Source organism: Anabas testudineus, chromosome 12, assembly GCF_900324465.2.
Source record: "Anabas testudineus chromosome 12, fAnaTes1.2, whole genome shotgun sequence".
In the NCBI taxonomy this organism is placed as follows: domain Eukaryota; kingdom Metazoa; phylum Chordata; class Actinopteri; order Anabantiformes; family Anabantidae; genus Anabas; species Anabas testudineus.
Window position 1 is genome coordinate 8227047 of NC_046621.1, and position 23153 is coordinate 8250199.

General features: G+C 39.0%; 1 protein-coding gene across 5 annotated transcripts in view; it reads right to left on the reverse strand.

Moving 5' to 3' along the window:
* Positions 1 to 5112: 5112 nt before the first annotated feature.
* The window catches only part of znf618 (zinc finger protein 618), a 40673-nt gene continuing 22632 nt past the window's right edge, over positions 5113 to 23153 (reverse strand). For 2 of the 5 annotated variants that reach the window (XM_026354986.1, XM_026354985.1), the window contains exons 6-14: positions 21452 to 21532; positions 20496 to 20585; positions 20126 to 20215; positions 18903 to 18971; positions 17277 to 17321; positions 16588 to 16665; positions 15517 to 15675; positions 13864 to 14963; positions 5114 to 13605 (exon numbers count right to left, since the gene is read on the reverse strand). In XM_026354986.1, the coding sequence (XP_026210771.1) occupies positions 13060 to 13605; positions 13864 to 14963; positions 15517 to 15675; positions 16588 to 16665; positions 17277 to 17321; positions 18903 to 18971; positions 20126 to 20215; positions 20496 to 20585; positions 21452 to 21532 (2258 nt within the window). In that variant the 3' untranslated portion in view covers positions 5114 to 13059. Of the gene's footprint in view, positions 13606 to 13863; positions 14964 to 15516; positions 15676 to 16587; positions 16666 to 17276; positions 17322 to 18902; positions 18972 to 20125; positions 20216 to 20495; positions 20586 to 20952; positions 21043 to 21451; positions 21533 to 23153 lie in introns of all 5 variants that reach the window. The other 3 variants (XM_026354982.2, XM_026354981.1, XM_026354983.1) reach the window with 3 other exon arrangements.

A 23153-nucleotide genomic window follows, 5' to 3' on the forward strand; every position in this document is an offset into this window, starting at 1 on the left:
TCGACTGACAAAAAACACTCTAACTTTTAAGTTTTTTTGCACACAAGAAGAATAAGCTTATGTGAGCCATGCCTAACATCTGTATTCATGACTCTATAGTAGGTTAAACATTGAACAAGCAGGGTGTCTATGGCAGGACATCACAAAATAACATAGCTCCACACCTGAAGTTTGCCAAAGAGCACATTGACACTCCACAGCAGTATTGGCAAATGTTTTATGGGCTGATAAAACTGTATTAAACTATTTGGAAAGAACACACAGCACTACATCAGGTGTAAAAAGGGCACTGCATATCATCATGAAAACATCATTCCAACTGTAAAGTATGGTGGAGGAAACATCATGATTTGGGTCTGCTTTGCTGCATCAGTTTACAGTGACTGATGGTAAAATGAATTTCCAAGTCTATTAAAAAATTCTTCAGCATAATGTGATAATGTCTATACATCAGCTGAAACTATGTAGCTGTTGGGTGATGAAACAGGACAATAAACGAAAACACAGAAGCAAGTCCACAACCAAATGGCTTCAGAAAAACAAATTCTGTTTTTTGGAGTGGCAAAGTCAGAGCCCAGACCTCAACACAATAGAGATGCTATGGAATGAAGAATGGGCTAAAATCCTTCCTGAACAATGTGCAGGTCTGATCCACAGCTACAGGAGGCATTTGGTTGAGGTTATTGATGTCAAGGGGGTAGCATTATTAATTCTAAGGGTTCACATACTTTTTCCACTTTCACTATGAGGTTTTAATTTTGTTCTCTATAAAGACATGGATCAGAATTTTTTTTTGTGTTATTATTTTAGGCACATTCTATTTGTTAATACTCTTAGATGAAGATCAGAACACATTTTATGATAAATTAAATTAAATTCTTGTCACTTGTTAATGCATATTAGAGTTGGAAGTTGTAGGAAGTTGGTCACTTTCCAACAAGTGAAAGTGCATTGTTCGGGTTTTTCAGAGCAAAGCTAAGATAAGCTTTATGACACAACAATCACACATCAGCATTTTTAGAAGAGTTTAATGTAATGCATTTTCAATTTACTGTATCCATTTTGGAGAGACGAAATGTAAAAAAAGTACTTCTGCACATGGTTCCCAGACACAATAAGACAATCAAATTGAATTCACTAAGATATACAAAAATAATATAGCAATAATATATGAATTTTAATTATTTTAATGCCTAGTTTAATTTAAGGAGTGTAGGATGTTATGAGGAAGAGGAATGCCAGGTTTAACTATAATAACAATCAGAAGCATGCTGGACATCGCTCCATTGTCTACATATGTAAATGTGCATGAACAGTGTGTTCCTCATCATCTTCACATCCTGGATTTTAGCCACTGTTGTGAGCTGTGTGGTAAACAATAACCCATTATGGGTCCCCAACGGCAACCAAGGCTTGCCCTTAGTTTAATTCTACTGCTTGTGGGGAAGAATTATGTGTTCAGGGGTGCAGAGTACAGCTCAGTCAGCACACCACTGCTTGCCACCACTACTGCCCCTCCGTCTAGACGTTAGAGCACGTCCATATGGAGATGGTTAAAAAGCTCATTAGCCGGCCTACTTGAAATACAGTTGCAGTGACGCTTGTCCATAAAAACACAAAGTAGAGTGGTTTCTGCAGTGGTATTAACCAGGTTGAGGCATCAAGCCTCCAGGACTGACAACAATTTGGCGCAGGCCTTCTTTTCACCAAACGATGGCTGAAACTGAACGCTTTCCAAGAAGGGAATAAGGAAAGAAATTATTTCTTGGAAATTTTCTGGAACTTTTTGCTTGAGGTAGTCTGATCCATCTGGGTGAGGAAGAGTGGAAAATGTCTGGTAAGGTGAATGGGATATGGCCCATTGGAAGAAAAATGGCTTGGTCTTATTAAAAACATTTAGGGTGACCAAAAGCTTGCTTTAGGGCAGGGAAAGATTTGAGGAAGAGAGCGCAAAGACCGAATTCATGCAACAGCCGTTCCCAGCTTGTCACTGTTGGATTTTCAACACTGCATTCACACATTGAACTCATTAAACTAAAATTCAAACCTTCCCCTTCTTTACTTGAGAGATGCTCCTTGGATAAAACAAACTGATTATCCGTGCTGTAAAATTCTCCCATAAAAGTTAACATTTATAGTAAGTTTTAACCCATTTTAAAGGGAGAGTTGCCCTTTTAACACCCATTGCACAATCAAATAGAGGCCAGTACAGACCTAATTCTGGCTAATTAGGAAATGCGAAACAAGGGAAAATGACACTTAATTGTGCTAAAGTTGCATGAAAAACTGCAGCCCTTGACAGTTTAACCACTGTATTTCGTTTCTCACTCTCGTGACTTAAAATGACAAATCCAAAGACAATGATCACCAAGCTTGGCTTTTTTACAGTTTACAGTTTCTTTTTACTTACTAATTTGGTTTTGCATATCACAGCTTTACTGCCTAGCACCAAATTATGTGCAAAGTTAACTAGCTTGTGAACTTAGTGGAGCGTTTTCCAACTAAAGAGGTTAATATTTATTTTAAAACTTAAAAAAACTTTATTATGCACGCTTGTAGACCAGCTCTAATGGCCTCTGTGCAGCTTCATGAAGGTGAATCAAATTTGACAGCAGAGACCAACGGACCAACACCATGGAGAGAAGACCTCAAACGTTATAGATCAAAGCTTTAGAACAAGTATACGACACAGTTCAGCTGTGGAGATGCCTCGAAAAAAACAATTTGATCCATACCAAACCCCTGTGCTGTGGAGATAAGGACATCTTCACATCATACACATCATCTGTTAAGGGAATCAATTTTAAATAGACAAAATCATTTTAAGAGTCGTTGTACAATATCCAAGGTGATGTTACACCTGAACTATCAACGCACCATAAGTATCAGATTAATTAAGTGGGACAGTGTGTGCATACAGGCAAAATGTACTTCATGGCCGTGTTCATCAGACCTAACTTCACCTAAACAATGACTGCAATTTTTCTCCTGGTGTCTATGTTTGAATTCCAACTTCCCCCCCTTGTTCCTGACAGGCAAGATCGATTAGCATTGAATAGATTTTGCGGTGTGTACTGTTAAATCCAAGGTACAAACATCTCACAGTAGAGATGTGGTTCTTAGCAAGACAAAAATGGCAGGAATGTGTAGAATGTGGTTGGTAAACAACGTAAAATGCAGCATTTTGTAAAGAACATACTTACCATTGGCTCTTTGGGTGTGTTGTAAATAATCAAAGTGCTTTGCGACACAAACAATGTTAGGATTTCTACAGATACACTGTGTTAGATGTGATGTTTCTGTTTCTCTGACCGGGAAAGGAAAAAATAATGCATGTAACGCGAAGCTAAAGTCAGTAAGCAGAAAAACACATGCTGCAGCGTAAGTAAACCTAATGTAATACTAATGCCTAATGCTGAACAGAGAGGAGAAAACAGTGGGCACATGCTGATTTGCAGTCAACAATGCAATAGCGCACCACCTAGCGCATCTGCCGGAGCCAAACAATGCAAAAGCCAATTATGAAAATTGGGGTTATCGAGGGCAATACAATGTAACAATGGCACAAAGTTGATTGAGCTGGGCTGTGTGTGTGTTTGTGGTGTACACACATACAACCCAGCTCGATCAACTTGGTGCCTCTTAGGTTTCTTTTCCCCCCCCCCAACAGATGCTGCTCTTAAAACCCCCAATCCTACGGTCTCTTTTCTGAGTCCTCATTATAGGGGCTGCTGTCAATTGGAAGGTCAAGGGTCACGGCAGAGGATCAGCTTGATCAATACCCCCCGGGCTGATCAATCAACTTGAATTTTCGCTTCCACCAATAAGACACTAGCTTTCACCAAAACAAAGGAGTGAGAGGAAAAAGAACGCCAGAAAGAATTAGGAGGAGTATGAAAACGGAGAATGTAAACAAGCCTGCCTCAGTGAACAGATCCCAGAAGCTTCTGTTTTTTCTCAGTTTAGAATGACATTGTCAAGGACTAGGACATTGATGAGTGGTGTGCGTCATCAGGATGCACCTGTAATGCCCTTGGGTCCCTCTGTGTTGGCTCCACATCTGAGACACCTTGTGGGAGATTTAGATCTGTGGCTGCATAGTGATCAGTTCCTTATGGCATTAACACACACATACACACACGTTGTGATCTTTTTAGCAGCAATGTTAATATTTGTAGACGTATACACTAATTTTAAATCATTACAGTGGAAAAAAATCCTTGCTTTTAACAAAATAACTACATTATTACAAAAGCACACTTACATTTAACTGTAAATCACCTCATTTTTATATATCCAAATTACAAGACACAAGCAGCCTCTCATCATTTCCTTTTAGCAATTGCAGAGTTAAGAAAATCGAAATGATCCATTAGCTTTGATTATTAAAACCAGTTTAATAAATGGGTCATTTTTCAGTATCCTCTCAAATTAAAATTGCCCAGTGTGTATTTTCAATTGAATGTCTGCTTCTGTGCCAAGGAATTATTCCCCCTAAGGAATAATTCCAGCCACCAAGTAGTTACAAATCATGGAAATGAGATGATGGAATATAGAATAGAAAGGCACTTGATGCTAAATCATTAAAAGTGTACTTTCTTTACCTCAGCTCCAGAGTGACGCCTCACATGACATTATTTGGTAGAGAGCCAAGCATGAAGCATGAGCAGGTCTGGGCTGTAAGAAATAATAGTAATTCTAATAAAATAAAATAAAAAAAAGACTAACCACAGGGCAATATGCTAACAACACAGTCACGACATGCAGCCATAAATCAGATTTAAAAGGTTTGTAATAATATTTGTGTACTCAAAAATGAGATGGAACAATATACTTAAGTGATGATGGAAGCAAGAAGTCACTCACAAAACTACTCTCATCCCACTACTGTGTAATTTTTAGACCACATAACACATGCTTCAATTACAATTAATAAAAAAAAAAAGCCAGTAAATTCATTAACCAGCTTCATCCCTCTCCACTATAAAAAGAATGATAAAAAAGGAAATAAAAGGGAAAAATATCATATAAAAAGGATTAAAATCACATCACATGCGATGACCCAAGATGGAAACAAACACCACTGATTTGTCTTTGTTTCTTCTCAGTTTTTATTTCTTTAAATAGTTTTAAAAACACAAAGAATGAATAAGGAATAGCGAATTGTGACATCCTGCAAGATGAAACATGTCAGACATGAAAGATTTCATATTTTAGGAATGTCAAGAGTTAGAGGAGACCATTAATTCCACCGCTGTACCTGTGCACTGAATGTGAAGCTGGACCTACTGTACGAGGTAGCGTAACAAACTTCAAACAGGGGAAACAAAAGAGAGGCAAAAGAAGAAGAACGAACCCCTTTCCAAGTGCGTGGTTTATGGTTTACTTCAGTGTCAAACAACTCATTTGTGGAGAAAAAAGCTGCAAAGATACTGTAGAAGGTGAACAGACTGCGCAGCTGAAGACTGTGCAGACTCCCTACTCGAGTAGGGACCAGAAGGAACAGATTGTATAATGAGCCAAAGCTGAGGAGTTGATTATTTTCAACTTCTGACATTTTGTAATAACTTCCCAGCCAAATAACACAATTTTATTGGTGTGTGCAATGTTACCTGTCAAGCTGTAGGCTCTCATGGTGCAAATTAATTTTACAAATGAGAAATGATGTCAGTGAAAGAAAATGACTTAACAAAAGGCAGAGCCTGTCGGGAACACAACCAACGATGTTCCGTGGCAATACCAATAATTTTAAAGAGCAGCGTCACTCTGACATAGGTTCGCTATAACAGACGAATAATCCGGTTAGATAAAATATGTGTCTTTGTCTGAAACCGCACGGTGAGGCTGGATGTGCTCCCCAGATCATGGCAACGATTAATAAATAATAATGGTGAGATCGGGGGGACATCACTGTAAGGCTATTTATATCCACAGGAGCAAATTTAACCTTGACCTCCTTCTTCCACAGTGACCACGCTCGTCTTCCTCGAGCAGTCAAACATCATATTTCAGCACTTCAGTGTTATCTCATCAGTCTGACTTAGATTTGAAACATTTAAATTCAGCTCGGCGTACTGTGATAGGATCATCACAGGCATCACAGCCTGTGTGCTCTTAGTTACAGGAAGTAAGTTGCTGGCAACACCGGGTCTGGTGAGTAAAAATCAGAAAGCTTTACTTTATTCTGTCACTATATTGTGTCTAATGTGGTATTAGACAAAAAATTAGATAAAAAAGTCACAAACTCAGTCATGTGGCCAACTGAGGGAAATCTCAGTCAGTGTATGATGTGTGTGCATGTGTATAAGTGTGAGTCTACTCAGGTGTGCAGAGGGAGCAGGCAGAGAAACAGACAGGCGCACTGGGTACCTGTGAGGTCAGGGTCTAGGTGGAGTGTTAGCAGGAACGACACCTGACAGCAACTGGGTGGATGCGGCCTGGCAGTTCTGTACATTCATGTCACTACTGATAAAATCAGCGCCTGCTGAGCAGGAGAAACTACAGTGCCGGCATTGGGCACCGGGTCCTCCATACAGGACGAGAACAGGAGGATGTGAACACTTCCTTCCGCCTGTCCTTCCCTGTCCCTCCGCTGCTCACTGAGCAGACAAGTCGGGACAGCTGTGATGGCCATTGGTTGGGCAGGGGTGAAGGTGCCAACCTTGTCAGTGCCAGAGGTGGGAACAAAGCTGCGTGGCACCACCTGATTTGGGCTTGAAAAACAAAACCTGGATGTCTTACTTTTAGTTGCGTAACTGACAAGGGCAAAGGGAAGTCTAAGGAACTTTCTCTGTAACAGCAAATGTAACTGGACGGCTACGTTTGGCTACAGCCAAACACTGAAATGTTTAATGCATCACGGTAAAAGAGTTAATAAAACAACAACAGTGGAACATGAAAGGGCAAAATACATTTTTTGCAAACACAGAATTGGACTCAACACAGGCTCGTAAGCTAAAAAATTAGGCGAAACCCATTTTGGATAACTGGACGGACATGTGGCTGTCTTGAAAAGTCTCTCCCCATGTTATGTAGGAAGGAAGACCGTCTTCCATGAGTCCTACCTGGATAATCTGCAACTAAAAGTAATGTTTCCAGCAAGGGTTAGGGTTAGGGGTTTTACATGAGAAAAGAAATAAAATGGGCAAATATAATGTAATAATAATAAAAAGAAATCACTTGGTTTTGATCAGGTTTTCAAATGGGTAATGTCTGAGGCCTTAGTGTGCAGTGTTTCTTCACAGGGTTTAAACATGCACACAGCACAGGTGATCCCTTTTTAGTTATAAAAAGCCAGATAGTGCCACCTGGTGTTCACATACTGCTACACAGAGGGAAACCCCCTTTCCAATGCAGTTTAAGCCCAAATAAAGCATTTTAAAACACTCAGCTTTTACGACTTGTGTGCATGTATGCTGAATGCAAAGCAGCCCCACCTACATCTTACTTAGACAAATAGCTGATCTGCAACTGCTTAAGTCTGTAAGGCAGAACAAAACGGAAGCAATTGTCCGGCGGGTGGGTCGTTTTCCCCACATTTTGCTTTTCCTAATGACTGAAAATGAGGGCCTGCTCGCAAAACTTTGTGCCATATAAAGCAAAAACATACTTAGCATCTCACTGTAGTAATAGCTTGTGGAAAAACGTCACCTTCAGCAGTGGGGTGTGGAGGAAGGGAAGTTGTGGTGTGTGTGTGTGTGTGTGTGTGTGTGTGTGTGTGTGTGTGTGTGTGTGTGTGTGTGTGTGAGTGCGTGTGGTAGGTGAGGGGGTTGCTGAGGCAGTGGAGGAAGAGTGGGGGAGGCAAAACTTGTGCAAATGCATGTGCTGCAAATTAAGCTTTGGTGGGCAGCCCTTGTATTGGGAGCTGTGGAAGAGACAAGAGTGCGGGTGTTTCTGCATGGCTGCAGGCTGCTGCACCTTGGGAGCTGACTGACCCGGGTACGAGAGGAGGATAAGAGACAGCAGGCCGGGACGAACACTTCCTCGCTCTTTCCTTCTTTCTATCTCACTCGCTCGCTCTTTGCCCTGTCCATAGTCCCTGGGGAACCCTTGCACGCACCTCTGAGCAGCCTCTGTATATGTGAGTCCTCAATCGCTCTGCTCTTATATAAGGCCTCTTTCCCCTCTACATGTGTTTGAGGCCCTCAGTCTTCCCCTCCACCACTGTGGAAAGCTCTGCTTCATTTCGCTCTGGGTGGGAGTCCTCATTTAAACTGAAAATAAGCAACCATTCCCATTTACGAGAATGTAGTCAAATATCTTCTCAAGTTCACATGATTCATACATAAAGAAGCTGGTTTTCTAAATATTTTACTGTACTTCACCCCCCTGACTGGAAAAGAAACTATACTTTCATCCAAAATTCAGGGGAAAGGTATCAAAACATCTTAGTTTAAATATCTGTCTGACCTTTCAATGCACACTTAGTAGAATAAAACTGGACCTCTGGCATTAAATTACGTTCCAGGTCCGTTAGCGTCCACCCTCTCTCAACAGTTTTTGACACAGATTTGGAGTTTATTCACACATCACATACTACAGTGGGTAATGTATTCAAGAAACATCGAACAGCGCTGTCATATATGACACAGGAAAAACAAACAAACAAAAAAAAAAAGACATTGAACCCTTTCTTTGCCATTATATAAAAATAGTGTTGCTACAAAAGTATAAATTAGGCTTACTAACAAGACAACTCAGATCTGAATCTACACAGGAATCTGCTGCCAAAGTGCGATAAAAAAGACAAAATGAAGAGAATCAAACACATTTTTTTTGCATTTTAGCAGAGTATAAAAAGAAGAAATGCCTGTAAAATAGGATGAAAGCAACACTAATTTCTTAACCTGAATTGATAATACAGACTATAATCCATAGTTAAAACAGAACAGATCTCCATGTAAGCATTCTTATACCATATTTTACAATTGAACTTTTATTATCTGAATAAGTTAAACTCCTGAAACAAAATAAAACTTACAGCTGATTTCAATTTTCTAATAACAGTATCTAAGTTGAGTTTTCTAGTATATCAAAATCTTTTGAAATGCTACTGTAGAAAAAAGAGGTATAATGTTATTGGTGCTCCCTACTTTATCTCTGAAATGAAGGCGCCCCCTTGTGGCATAAAAACAGCAGTTCTCTTGTATTTACATAATACATCCTCTGAAAATGGATGATGTTGATCCATAAACACCAACCTATGATCAGCATCGCTACTCCCACCTCGAAAGGTTGCAATTCAGTCTGGTGTTGCTTATCTGACTCCTGATGACTGTCTTAAGGTAACATCTACTCAGAGCCAAGATGATTCGCTTTCATCTGATGAGAAACACTGGCTTATAACTTTATATATCAGTACTCTTATTAAAAGCATGCATATCTTAGATATAATTCTCATTTATTCAACAAAAAGAACACTATTTCTAGGTAAAATTACGTTGACATCGTTACGTCAACAATGGCATTTTGTCCCAGAGCATATCCTATGTAAAATACTTATTTAAAAACTGTAAGAAAAAAAAATCCCTTCATCAGTTCAATCGCTGCTAAATCTGCAAAACAAAGTACAGTATTTTGACTATTTCTCTGACCAAAGCTAAATTTGGCATGAATCACTGATTTCCAATCACTAAATGACTTTACCTTCTGAGTACTGAGGTAAAACAGTAGATTGATACTTAAAAAAATTAAATTTAAAATATAATTTACAGCACTTTTTTTTCTACCAAAATATAAATGTGACATAATCATTTTAAAAACAGCAGTGTACATATTGATTGTAAGTATTATTGTATGTCTTGGTTACACTGAATCAAACCGACCTCCACAAGCCTCATAAAAACAGAAAAAAATAACAATTTAAAACGGTGTTAAATGTTAAATAGCCAAAATTAACCCAGACATAACAATAATAATAATAATTCCTTTTGAGAACCTACTTGTAAAACAAACAGATCCATAATTCTTTAGTAATTATTAAAAAGAAACTCATTTAACAAAGCTGTGAACAGAGGTAAGGAGGGCTACAGTATCTTGAACGTCTTGTGTAGTTGTGAAACTCTCTTCAATGGAAAGTCATTCAGCTTTGAACGACATCAGTTAAGCATTACAGAACTTATGTGCATGTCTAATGAAAGGTGAGGTGAGGTTTAAAAGAGATTAGTATTTAGGTAGACAAAGAAGATGCACATTTGTGAGAGCAAGAGCTGCTCTTGGCTTTACAGTGGACCGTTTACTCAGATGCCCCTCAATCTATTGTGTACAGTGCACTGACTTCCAACTCCTTCTGTCCCTGTGACCTAAAGCTGTGGTCACATTATGTTATCAGAGAGATCACAAACATGTAGCAGTCTGTAGTCTATGTAATATTATAGACAACAAAGTATTATGGTGTCAAATTCAAAAAGGTGAACTCTGGTGCTTGTATTTGTAAAGTAAGTGAGACTGAGGGAATAGTCATTGAACAGGAGTGTGTCTTAGTTTATACCTTAAGTTGTACTGGGGCTTAAAGTTGGGAAATGTGAACAGTAATAGACACCATTCTGTTTTTTTTTTCATGCTTAACTATTAGTGTTTGACGATAAAAGGGAAAGATGATGTAGTCTCTGGCAAGAAAAAGTGTCAGTTTTGGCCAAGCAGTTAGAAACATTCCCTGTTCCTTCATGTGGAGCAGCTTACTCTAAATGTGCTAATGTGTCGCACACTGGTTTGGTTTTGAATCTACTACTGACTCGTTCAAGTTCAGTTTATACAGTGGAAACTTGTGCTTCAGTGTGTAATTGTTAAAACTATTCCTGACCTAGTTTATGAACTGTGTCATGACTCTAAAAACAGACATGTTTAATTACTCCAACCTTTTTAAAACCCATGGGAAAGTGGAATAAATCTCTTATCAAATGTGACACTTGTCGATAAGTACAATGTCCACATTTGACCACTAGAGGACACTGTTTCCAAGCATGAGCCATTAAGTCCATCAGAATCTTTTAGAAAAAAATAATAACACTACAAGCTTTTGAAAACATGGTGAAAAGAAGGCCATTAAACAGCAATAAAGGCATGATGTCGGCTCCGACTCTAGGGTTTAAGGTGATCACATGAAAGAAACTTAAGGCCCAAAAACAGACATGACAAACTAGTACTTGACAAATTAGTACCAGAGGCAACAAACAAATTTTACAGTATAACTTCCATTCATCTAAGTCATTTAGGAGGTATTAGCTGAGTTAAATGTATTCTAGAGTTGATAAAAATAAAAAAAAAATCTCCACTTCATTAGTATGCATGTGTTGACTTGAGTGAATGTACTGGCAGAATCTGCTTCATCTTGAAAAAAATAAACCCTCAGAGATGCTTTTTTCTCTCTCTTGTTTGTTGCGAATGGCACTAACTGCATTTGGGGTGGAACGTTTCACAAAAGTCACGGTTCAGTACATACCTCGGCATTGAGGTCACAGTTTGGTGTGTTGTCGGTACAGTGAAGGAAAAGTGGTGGTGCCTGCTTGGGTGCACTCATTCCTGAGAAAAATCCCATTGATTTAACAAAGAAAAGAATTGACTTCTCATGATTAACTGTAGGAGCATAACGAGAACAGTCATTTTCATAGATGAAAGAGACAACCAAGGCCTATGATAAAGCGTATTGCTTTAAACAAAGAATATTTGTGGCTCACATAAGGAAGACTGAAGCTTACAAAACTGATGGCTAACACCATTAATGCAGTTTATCTGACGGCAATGCACAGGAAAAACGTGAATTTAAAAAGACACGTAATGATGCTATTGTGGAGACACAACCATAGGTGTGTCTTTTCACAGAGCTGACTGATCGCTGACATTCCTGAATTACCAGCACTGGAAACTATAATCAAGTCAGAGAAAATGGTCTGATTTGCAAGTTAGCTTGTGGCATCAAGTATGAAAGGTTAATATAAGATTAATTTATTCAATGCCTGGAATTAGTAAGACTGAGTGTAAAAGCTGACCACACTTGTGTCCTAATATAATGCTAAGTCCTCTTTGTGCATTTAAAACAAGTACTTGTAAAGAAAACACAATCATAAGCCTAATTTGATTCAATTGACTTTACCATTGTCAGTCTTTTGTGCAAGTCTAGCAATCTGACTTGCATATGTAGCAGCATAAGAGTTCATTTTAAAAAGTGAAAAAAAAAACACTGCGATTTTCTTTACAACTTGTTACATAAAACCAAGAGGAAGGCATTATATAGGAATTAATGTTTAATCAGCTATTTGTGTACCCTAGTGGATTTAAAAATGCATGCAGTGCAGTGCATGCAAATAATCAGCAGCTACATTTTGAGGCCATTGAAGCAGCTATCAAACTAGCTGCAGTGATTTAGCTCTGTTATCTGCCCGTCTTGTAAAAAATAGACTTTTCAGTGGTGCAGAACTGTAAATCATAGACCTAGTACACTTAATTGTCAGAGGTGCAATGGCAGTGAAGATTCACTGCTTGATTTTGATTGTCATACACCTATGAACATTATATTCTACCTCATGCTGTATGTACTACAGTATTTACTGCTGTCTCCTTGTTGGACTACTTCAATGCAGTAGAATTGTTTCCAGAGGTCTATGACGGTACTTTCAAGCAGTGAAAGCTGATTTTACCTGAAAATGTTGCCATCCTGTGAGAATAACAGCATTATAGCCTTGTTGCAGTTTAGGCTGGAGTAACTTAAATCACTGGCCATAAGAAGACTAAAGCCCATCCTGCGTACATGTGCATCCCAAACCGAGGATACAATACCAAACAAGACAACCTTTTGAGAGTTACCGTTCCACCCCTACATTTTGTCCACAGTACTTTACAACAGTCCTTTCTCCATATCAAATATGTAATAAGCCATATTATTTTATGGGTGTTTGCCACCTATACAATGAGTTTTCCTGTAGATATCTGTTTCAAGAAGTAATAAATGTCCATACACATTGAAGTTTACAGTTGGTCTAAACCTACAGCATATAAATAATAGTCTTGAGTTATTGGTTGGAGGTGAAGGTTTGGTTGGTTAGGATTGGTTGGGATTCTCTTCTAGCCTAGGTTAGAACGAAGGAAAATGAGTTTGTTCATCTCCTCAGCGGTTACCTGCTGCCGCCTCTTCATAGCCAGGCTTTGCTCGCACACAGTCACACACTCACTACGTATACCCACAGCAGGTACAGCAAGGAGCCACAGTGCCAGGCGAGCAAGCCTGGGGAACTTGTCACCCACAGTTGAGCTCCAGTACTGGAAGAGATCAGGTGTGCCTTGGAGGAGAGGCTCTGCCAGGTACTGAAAAATTTCTTGTCTAATTTGGCTCTGACCCTCATCAGTACCAGACACTGTGCATGATGAGGAAGTCCCCCTTGAGGTGCCGCCACTGTTTCCGCCTCCCTCTATGCGGCTTATTTTAGGGGTTGGTGGGCCATCAGTGTCCCGTTCGTCACCACCTGAGCCTCCACCACCCGTCATACCATCTCTGGTTTCAGCAGCCATTTCACAAGCACGGGAAATTATATCTTCATGCTGGTAGGCTGGCACCGAACGCAGCTTGAGCTGTGGGTCCAAGACCATGGCTACCTGGTGAGCTCGTTCAACCTGGAGACAGAACAAACTGTTCAGTGACTCTGACTGTTTTAGAAAACCTACCTACTGCTACTCATTACTTATTATCTTTACTTTTATGAAACCATCATTAATCAAGGTTCTCTTTATTTCAAATGTAATACAGTAGCTTTAGCATTGACATATTTACAGAATTTCAGTCATTGAAGAGGAATTTTATCATTTCCACAGAAAGATTTGTCAACGCAAGCAATAGAAGTGGAACTGATAAAAGAAATACCAGTAGAATACCTTGAAGTTTTCTTTAAGTGCTTCTAGGAAATAGTGGCAGAGTTTGCTAGCTGTGCCTGTTCCAGCCTCTCCAGCTTTGGATGTGAAAAACTTCTCCAAGCGTAGGTAGACAGGCAGCACCTGCTGTAAGGTTGGTCTCCTCTGGCTACTTAGCTCGAGAGCTGCCAGGCGCAGGGGTGCCAGCAGACAAGCCAGTGTGCCTAGGAGATGCTTGTTGAGACCTTGGAGCAATGGAGCCGTAGCCTTACTGCGTCCATAAGCCTCACAAATCTGTTCAAAGTGGGCATGAACCTGCAGAAGTGCTTCAGCCATACGATCCCAACAAGGAGGAGTGGGGCACTGTGGAGGGCTACCCTGAGTACCTTCCTCAGTTGTGCTTGTGGATGTATTGATGCACTGTTCCTCACGAAGAGCCAGGGTGGTGGAGGAGGCAATGTCTCTGCATGTTGAGAGAAGCTCAGCTAACTCATGCAGACCTCGAGCCTGGAGGCTGCGCTTCCCAAGGACAGCCTGGACAACGGCACCGAGTGAACACCCTGCACATCGCAAGCATATCCTCCCGCGGCCACCGCCTCCCAGTGGTGATCCCGCAAATCCTGCTGCCCACACTCTGGGCTCTGAGACATACACAGTGCGAATGTCTGACATCACAAACTCAGATAGTACATTCTGCACCCAGTGATGAACCTGCTCAGGACCTTCCCTCAGCTCAGCCTCCCTCACACCGAGCACATAGCGCTTCAATCTCGATCCCTCCACCTGATAGGCCGTTAAAACATAGCAGGCATCTGGGCCAGATGTCTGGGCGTGGCAGGTGACAGCGATGCCAAGTGAGGCATTGGAGCCTAGAGCACATGTGACCTTGACTTTTACTTGGTTGTACATGCGAGGAAGCTGGCGCAGAGCCAAGGCACTCATGTTGCCAAGAGCATCACGGGTGGAGTAGGCACCATGACGAGCACCCGTATCCACAAGGGTTTGTGCCAGCTTCAGGAAGTCTTTGCTGTTTAGCACATTTAGCATGCTCAGATCTGAGCACATTACCCGTAAGAGGCGCTCGGCCACCTGCTGTCGCTCCTTCTCAGGTAGTCCATTATTCTCTGCCAGAATAAACAGAGGAAAGATGGATAAAAAGGGCAGAGCAGTATCATCAGTGCTAATAACAATGTCACAGATAAAACTGTAACAAATTCAATTTTGTGTTAGGAAGCAGATTTACTTTAAGAAAGTTCATAGTTCTGCCCAAGATGCAGAGTTGGCAGAAGTACACAAAGCTAATTGTCAAATAAAAATACTTGTCTAAACCAGTACTCCACTATAAATACAAGAAGCACAATTCTTTACCCAAGTGTTAAGTAAAGTAAAATACTTAAAAGTATCAAAAATACTTATTATGCAGATTGACCCGTTTCAGAAGTATTTACATTATATTACTAGATAATACATGTATACTTTTGTTGTAGGTGGTAAAGGTGGAGCTATGATAATACTACATAAATGATTAAAAGACAGATTTGTTACCTTATCTGCAAAGTAACAAATAAATAGTGGAGTAAAAAGTACTTCTCCTCCCTCTTGAATTGTACTGGAGTTATGTCTCTTTACTGCAGACCAATAAGTGTCTGAAATAATTAAGGTTGACGGGGAACTTACGACTGAGAGTATGGTTTCTCTGGGAGATATTTTGAGGCTGGATTTGTAGTTTAACTGAGGAATGGGCCTGAGCCTGAGAACCTCTCCACAGCTGCTCCTGAGGACCCGAGGCAGAGGAGGTTTTGGGAGAGTCCCCTTTGGTATGGTTCTCGTTGTCAGCTGAAGAGATTCAGAGAAGAAAGATCAGTCTGAGCCGGGAAAACTGTACTTTTTTAAAATGGAGAAATTGTATGTTAAGTGTGTCCAGTGGAGAAAAATGTAAAGATTAAAATCACAACACAAAATTAAACAAACAAAACGACTGTCAGCAACAAAAAGGACAAAAATACCTCCCTGAGTCTTTGCCTTAAAACACACACACTGAGAATTTTGACTCAATGATTTTCTCAGTCAATTCTAAAATAAGATCAGCAACAAATTGTGCACTTTATGTTATTCAGTAAAAAAATAAGTAAGAACCCAATGGTAACATCAGACTGTGTAATTTAACATAAATCATCAACCACTGTAAATTTGGTTTTCAATGAGTCCTGAATTAAGGCTATACTAACTATACTAAACTGCATGAAGGAATGGTCAACCAAGTTCATATAAAAGTGGGTAAAGAAACTACACTTCTGTCATTTATGAAGTAAAAATATCAAAGATCTTGTTGCAGCTTCTTAAATTTGCACATTTGCTCGTAATCCTCATTTTCATTTCACTAAAAGGCCTTTATTCCTGACATTTATTGACAAGGTGATTAAGAAAATGATAAAATAACCACCACACAAGACACCTGCCGCATATTCATATGGCTACATGTACACTGCACTAAAGCTCTTGCAAGAACACAAAACATTTGCTTCCAGCATTCTCAGGTCCAGATCAACAACAACCCTCATTACAACAACATGTGAAACTCAATGTTGGCTTACAGACAAAACTTTTATGCCTAAACCTCGATATTAATAGAAGGTATTATATGCAACCATTCGGTCTTTGGCATGCATTGCAGCCACTGAGGGTGTGTTCACATTCTGTACTTGTTTCTCTGTTGACCTTAACGTGAGTTTGTAGTTGTGGACTCACCAGCATGGGACTGCATGTGCTCCAGCAGGTTGTTGTAGAACTGGAACTGGATGCCACAAGCACCACAAGTGTAGGGTTCTAAAAAATCAAAAGGCCCAGAAGAGTGTTGACTCTTTGTCGGAGGCAAAAATGAAAATACTTTCTGCCCACCTACTAGCCTCTATTATAAACTGCTGTATAATGGATCTCTGCCAACTGCAACAGCTCTCAAAGCTCTCACTTCTGAAAACTGAGGGAAATTGCAAAGATTCTTGCATTACTTTTAAAGGTTCAAAAATTGCACATTGGGGCAAAGCTGTTAAAATCTGGCTGAAGTTGAAATCCCCTCTAATCTTCTAATACAAGCACACCATGAATCTTTACATCCTTAGATTAAAACACCCTAATACTAACATTTGCAACAGCATTTCTGATTACCAAAAGATACTTGTAACAGTATGTGCCAGCTAATGCTTAGATGTCGGTCATTACAAGACGCAGCTATATCTGAACATAATGCAGTTGTACATTAGGACTAATGTTGACCATGCAGACAACGTGTTTATTATAAAGTGGATTATAAACAAAGTATTTGTACAAAACAATGGCAGATTAACAAAGTTTGATGGATACCAGACAAAAAGGTGAAATGAGAAGGAATGCAGCATGCATAGATTTCATTTTGAGAAGGAAGGTGGAGTTAGACTTACTCTGTGTTGCAGGGAAGGAGCTCGCCACCAGAGGGCTCGGAGTTCCTGTAGACAAGAGAAAAGGGAGGGAGTCAGACTACAGGCACAGTGGCTTATTCTCCATTGCTCTTTCCGTTGTTTATTCAATAAACTCTTCATTTATTATTTAATTTTATCCGAAAATGTTCTTCATTTGTGCAAATATGAGCATTTTATCAATATAGATACAAACATTTAATGTATCTGATTTGGTGCAGAGGATTGCATGACGTCAGTAACTGTGATCAGGGGCAGATGGTGATGGTAACTGTATATAATCATTTACATTTACATTTAGTCATTTAGCAGATGCTTTTATCCAAAGCGATTTATAAGTGAGGTACAAGGTACAGGCAGGGTAAGTGTAATGAGGTCTTGCCTAAAGACCTCTACTAGAGGTAGGCCACAGCTGGGATTTAAACCCCAGTCCCACATGGAGGGCAGCGATCCTACCATTACCCTATAACCAGTTCAATTACTGTATTTGTTTCAGGTACAGATTGCAGGAAAACATTTTTTTACTAAAACATAAGCATAATGATGTGTAGTTTCAGATAAAAAACAAATCTTTTCTTTACAAGTCATCACACGAACCATATACACAGTGATCACATCAGTGGAATCACACCCACAGAGAATATTGTTTTGCCTACTGTTTTCTGTACTTATTAACTTCATAAACAATAGCGTTCACCAGCAGCTCCACATTTACTAATAACAGGGTGTAATTGTGAGTCTTCATATAGGAACCTATGTAAGCTCATTTGAGCCTCACCAGCACTGTAAAATGAAATGCCTGCAATGAGAGAGGTGACCTTCCAAAGTTGAGGAAAGGAGATGTAACAAGATGCAAAAGTTATCACCAAACACTAGTGGTATGACAACCAATTTCTCACATTTGCCTGTATGTCTTTCCTGCCTGCTCTCCACTGAAGGTGAAAAAGACACACAGAAAGAGAGATACATCAGCTTTTAGCCTTTAAGTGAAGCACTGATGTCCGTATAGCCCGCTTTAACTTAAAGTGTTTGAAAACTTGGTTTCAAAGCTCTAGTCTTGAATTTTTGATCATCTAGATAACATTAGTCACGACTACATAAACAAAGTCTGGTTTGATCAGGTTTAATTGCCACTGGCATGGCAAAGAAAGCAAATAACCTCAAAACAGTCATCAGATTTTCATCCAAACATTATTGATTGATGCACAGGAATGTGTAACATAATTTTTCCAACTTAACCAACCCACTTCAAATCATTAAGAAAATCACAGACATCACACAAAACTAGGACTTTCATAATTGGCAGAATAGTTTGCATTATAACAACAGATCTTCTGGACTTGAGTTTTATTTAGTAACAACTCATGCAAGGTAGGTCATACAAAAAAACCTCTTTACATCCCCTACTCCCCTTCCATCTCAATGTTCAGCCCAGGAGTCAGTAGCAAAGCACTGTCTGCAGAAATACTGTTTCTATCTATACCAACATCAACATACAGTATACCTGCTTTGGAGCTGAAGTGAAAATACTTTTCACTGTTCGAAGCACAAATGATCAATTTCTATACAAATGAACACACTTCTGCATAAAATAACTGACTCAATGCTCACCACTTGAATTCTGCGAGCTGTTTGTATCAAGCAGACTTGCACTTTCCAGTTTCCGCCTGAATGGACTGTCTATGGGTGAAAACACATGAGAAACGAGTCACATGCCCATGCTAAATAATGTGGATAATAAGCTGTCAGCCCACACAACAGTTAAGATGGACAAAAAGTCAATGACATGCAATTTACACTTAATTTTAGTTTAGCATGCAAATCAACCATACTAAAAGCTTTGACGATGGACCCAAATGTTAATTTTAGATTTAAATATGGGAATAATTCGCCCTCTTCATTTCATCTTTTTGACCCACTTCTAAGATGTGAGTGTGAGCGTTGCTTTAAATAGTTCTTTATGGCTTCTTAGCAGAAAAATCGGAGGGGGTGGAGGGGTGTCATGTACCAGAAAATACAGTACTAGTTGGAAGAAACATCAATGATTTATGACAGATAAAAAAATTGTTGAAGCAACGAAGATTAGAGTAAAATAATTTAGAATTGTCTGCATTACTGACTATGTTGTATATAATACATGATGATAAATTGCAAATCTTTGGGTCTTTCTGAAGATAACAGTGACTCTTAGGAGATATTTGGTAAAAAACTAGACAAATTGTGCAGTCTGTATTTTTATATTTGTGTTTTTAATGATACTTTTAATGTGCTGCTCGAGGCAATTAAGAAAACAATCATAACAGGAAATAGATCATTCTCAGTAAATTATTTAAATTGTGCAATTAACCATTCACTAAAGGTTAATACTTTCCAGCAGGGTTTCCACAAATACACTGGCAAGGTGACCCAGAACCATACATCCAATCCGTTAGGGTTTTCTTCTAGCGGTTTTCCACAAGATCAGTGCAACATAGTGAGGTATGTATGTGATACTAGAATGTAGTGATCTCCACCCTCAAACCCAATGCCAAGATCTTTGTAAAACAACAGCACTTGTATCACAACAGTCACATAAAAAAAATTACACATTACATAATGTGTAAATATTGTACTTGGCTCTGACTAAAAACTAAAAAAACACTGCTCTGAGGCTGCACACACTGCCAAAGTGCATGATACTGAAGTCTGATGATCAAATGGTTTAGTTGCTATCCTGTGTGTGTGTGTGTGTGTGTGTGTTCATGATGTTATGAGGCATGCAAGCTTCACTAGCATTATGCAATCAATCAACATAACTACTACAAATTACAGAAGAAACCAACTTGCTTGCTTACTTTTTATTTTACCAGTCTGGCTGTGGCCAAATTTACTCATTTCCATGCTACTGCATTCTTGTACCCGTGAAGTCTTCATGTCAAATGAACCTACATCAAGAGAGTCTCAGAGTGATTTGTAGTTGTGGCATCAACTCTGACAATACAGATTAATTTTTCTCATCATTCTTAAACATTTTAAATAAAACTGAAGTAGGGAAGAAGTGGGTTTTAACTTAAAATACACGTAAAATACATTTTTGGAACAATTATACATTATATCAGGAAACAAACAAAATGATGACACATAGATAATTTTATCTTAACTCTTAAGCAATATTGAATTCTGACCATTGCATAGTGGCTTTAAGCAGTAACTAAACATTCTTACCCATTGGTGTATGAAGAGCAACATGCTCCTGGTAGGGGTTAAAATACTTGTACTGCTTCCCACAGAACTCACAGACATAGCTCCCAGTTTCTGCAGACAAGAAAACACACAAACAAACCCTATCTTTTCATCAGAATCAATGATGGTAAAAAAAACTTATATTATATTAAAATTATATCTAACTTTTGAACTGGAGGGACTAAAGGGACAATATTTTTGCTAGTATTTTTGCTAGTAATGTTTGTATCACAAGAGAGAAAAAGAAAACAACTAGTCCTAATAGAGTGGGAAGTGAAAAAAAAGGGACATCTGTGTCTTTTCCCAGATGAAAATTCAAATTTTAAGTTTCCATGTAGTCACAACAAAAATGCAAAGTTTGCACTGCAAAATGTAAGGTTCATACTATCTCCCCAGTCAGTAGGAGTCATTAGTGCAGTTATAAATGCAGGCTTCCCACCTGCGAATACTGCCAATTGTGTTTGAAGGGACACCCGCTGCCGTCGGCTGAGCCCGCAGTCTCTGCGGAGGTGGGCGAGTGCTTTTTCCCCTGTGAAGGAGGACTTTTGGACTCATGCTCTGAAACCTTTCCAGTGTGGTGTTAGCTCATATGCATAGGTATTTATGTTTTCTAACATGGATCATAACCATGACTTGAGGCCTTTCCTTAGATACTGTCCAACACACTGAACTGGACAAAGGTGGACTCAAGCTGTCACAGGATTCTCAATGCCAGGTAAAGAAATTTCAGATCATCTCTCAGTGAATTGTAATAAGTAACACTAATTATATGAAATAACACATTAACTTTGTGGTACATGAAAACTTCTTCTGAAACTGTGTTTATAGTTTTGTTGTCTTGTTCTTGTGACCTCATTTCAGGTTTCAAATCAATATTTCTAAACATTTTGTGGACATTTTCTTTAAAAAACTAAATCAAGTACATCAAACAGTCTTACTTGGTCCAATTTTCTGATAGGTTTCAACAGGTTCCTCCTCTTTAAGGCCATCCACAGGTAACACTACCTGTTCATAAGGATCTGAGAAAGAGAGAGGGATGATTAGCCTTTCCCTAAAAACCTTTCCCGTTCCCATGCATTTTCATCTTAGTTCTCTTTAAATAGAATTTTGGTCCTTTACAAAAACTGTGATATTACCCATTTTCACCTTTAATGGATTTAAATATATGATAATTAAGCTAGAACTGAAAAAATAAAGTCAAATGTCATGTCCTAAATTCCTTTGACAAGCACCAATGTACTTTCAAAATAAAATCAAATAAAGTTTAAAGTGCATACATTTAAATAACACAACGTATATCGTAACAGAAAGGTTAAGCAACCAAACTGTTTCTTTTCTGTTTACACAGAATACTGGAAAGCAGAGAGGGCACCCCACTGTTTACTTGGATATTTATACGAGTAAGAAAAAGTATGGTAACTCTTTGAAATTCCAAGATTCTGCATTAATTTGGCATAATCTGGTCTGATCTTCATTTAAGTCAAGAGTATTAACAAATATAATGTGCCTAAAATAATAACACAAAAAAATTCAGATCTTTCATGTCTTTATTGAGAACAACCATAAAGGCAAACCCTTGACAGCAATAACTTCAACCAGGTGCTTCCTGTAGCTGTGGATCAGACCTGCACATCGTTCAGGAGGAATTTGAGTCCATTCTTCCTGGCAGAACTACTCTAGCTCTGTCATAATCTTTGGACGTCTTGTGTGTGGCTCTCTTCAAGTCGTTTCATTGCAGTTCTGCTGGGTTGAGGTCTGTGGTCTGACTTGGCCACTGCAAAAGGTGGATTTTGTTTTTCTGAGGTCATTCTTTTGTAGACTTGCTTCAGTGTTTTTGTTTATTGTCCTGAAGCATCGCCCAACTTCTTCAGAGTTTCAGCTGATGTCCAGACATTTGCATTATGCTGAAGAATTATTTGATACACTTGGGAATTCATCTTCCCCTCAATCGCTGGCCCAAATCAAGATATTTCCTCCACCATACTTTACGATTAGGATGATGTTTTCATGATGATAAGAATTGCCCTTTCGCCAAATGTAGAGCTTTGTGTTCTCTCCAAAAAGTTTAATATACTTTCATTTGTTCACAAAACATTTTGCCAATACTGCTGTGGAGTGTCAATGTGCTCTTTGGCAAATGTCAGGAGTGCAGCAATGTTCTTTTTAGTAAGCAGCAGCTTCAGTTGTGGTGTCCTGCCATAGACACCCTGCTTGTTCAATGATTTACCTACTGTAAACTCATGAACACAGATGTTAGCCAGTTCCAATGATGCCATCAAGTCTTTGGCTAACACTCAGTGTTGTTTTTTTTACCTCATTGATGAGAACCTTAGGATCATTTTCAAGATTGACGATTCAAAAAACTTTATTAATCCCAGAGAGAATTTTGTTTTGCCTTGTTACAGTTGTTTTCAACTCAGACAAAAAGAAAAAGAACCACATCAGTAAAATATCCACATATCCAACATAAATTCAAAATAATCAGTACAGAAAACCCAGTATATACAGTGCCTATACAAAGTATTCACCCCTTGGATGTTTTATCCTTTTTTTGACATTATAAATTAGTCAAGGTCAATAGAAGTTGGCAACTTTGACAAGAAAATTTCATAAAAATAAATCATTTATGTTGAATTGAAA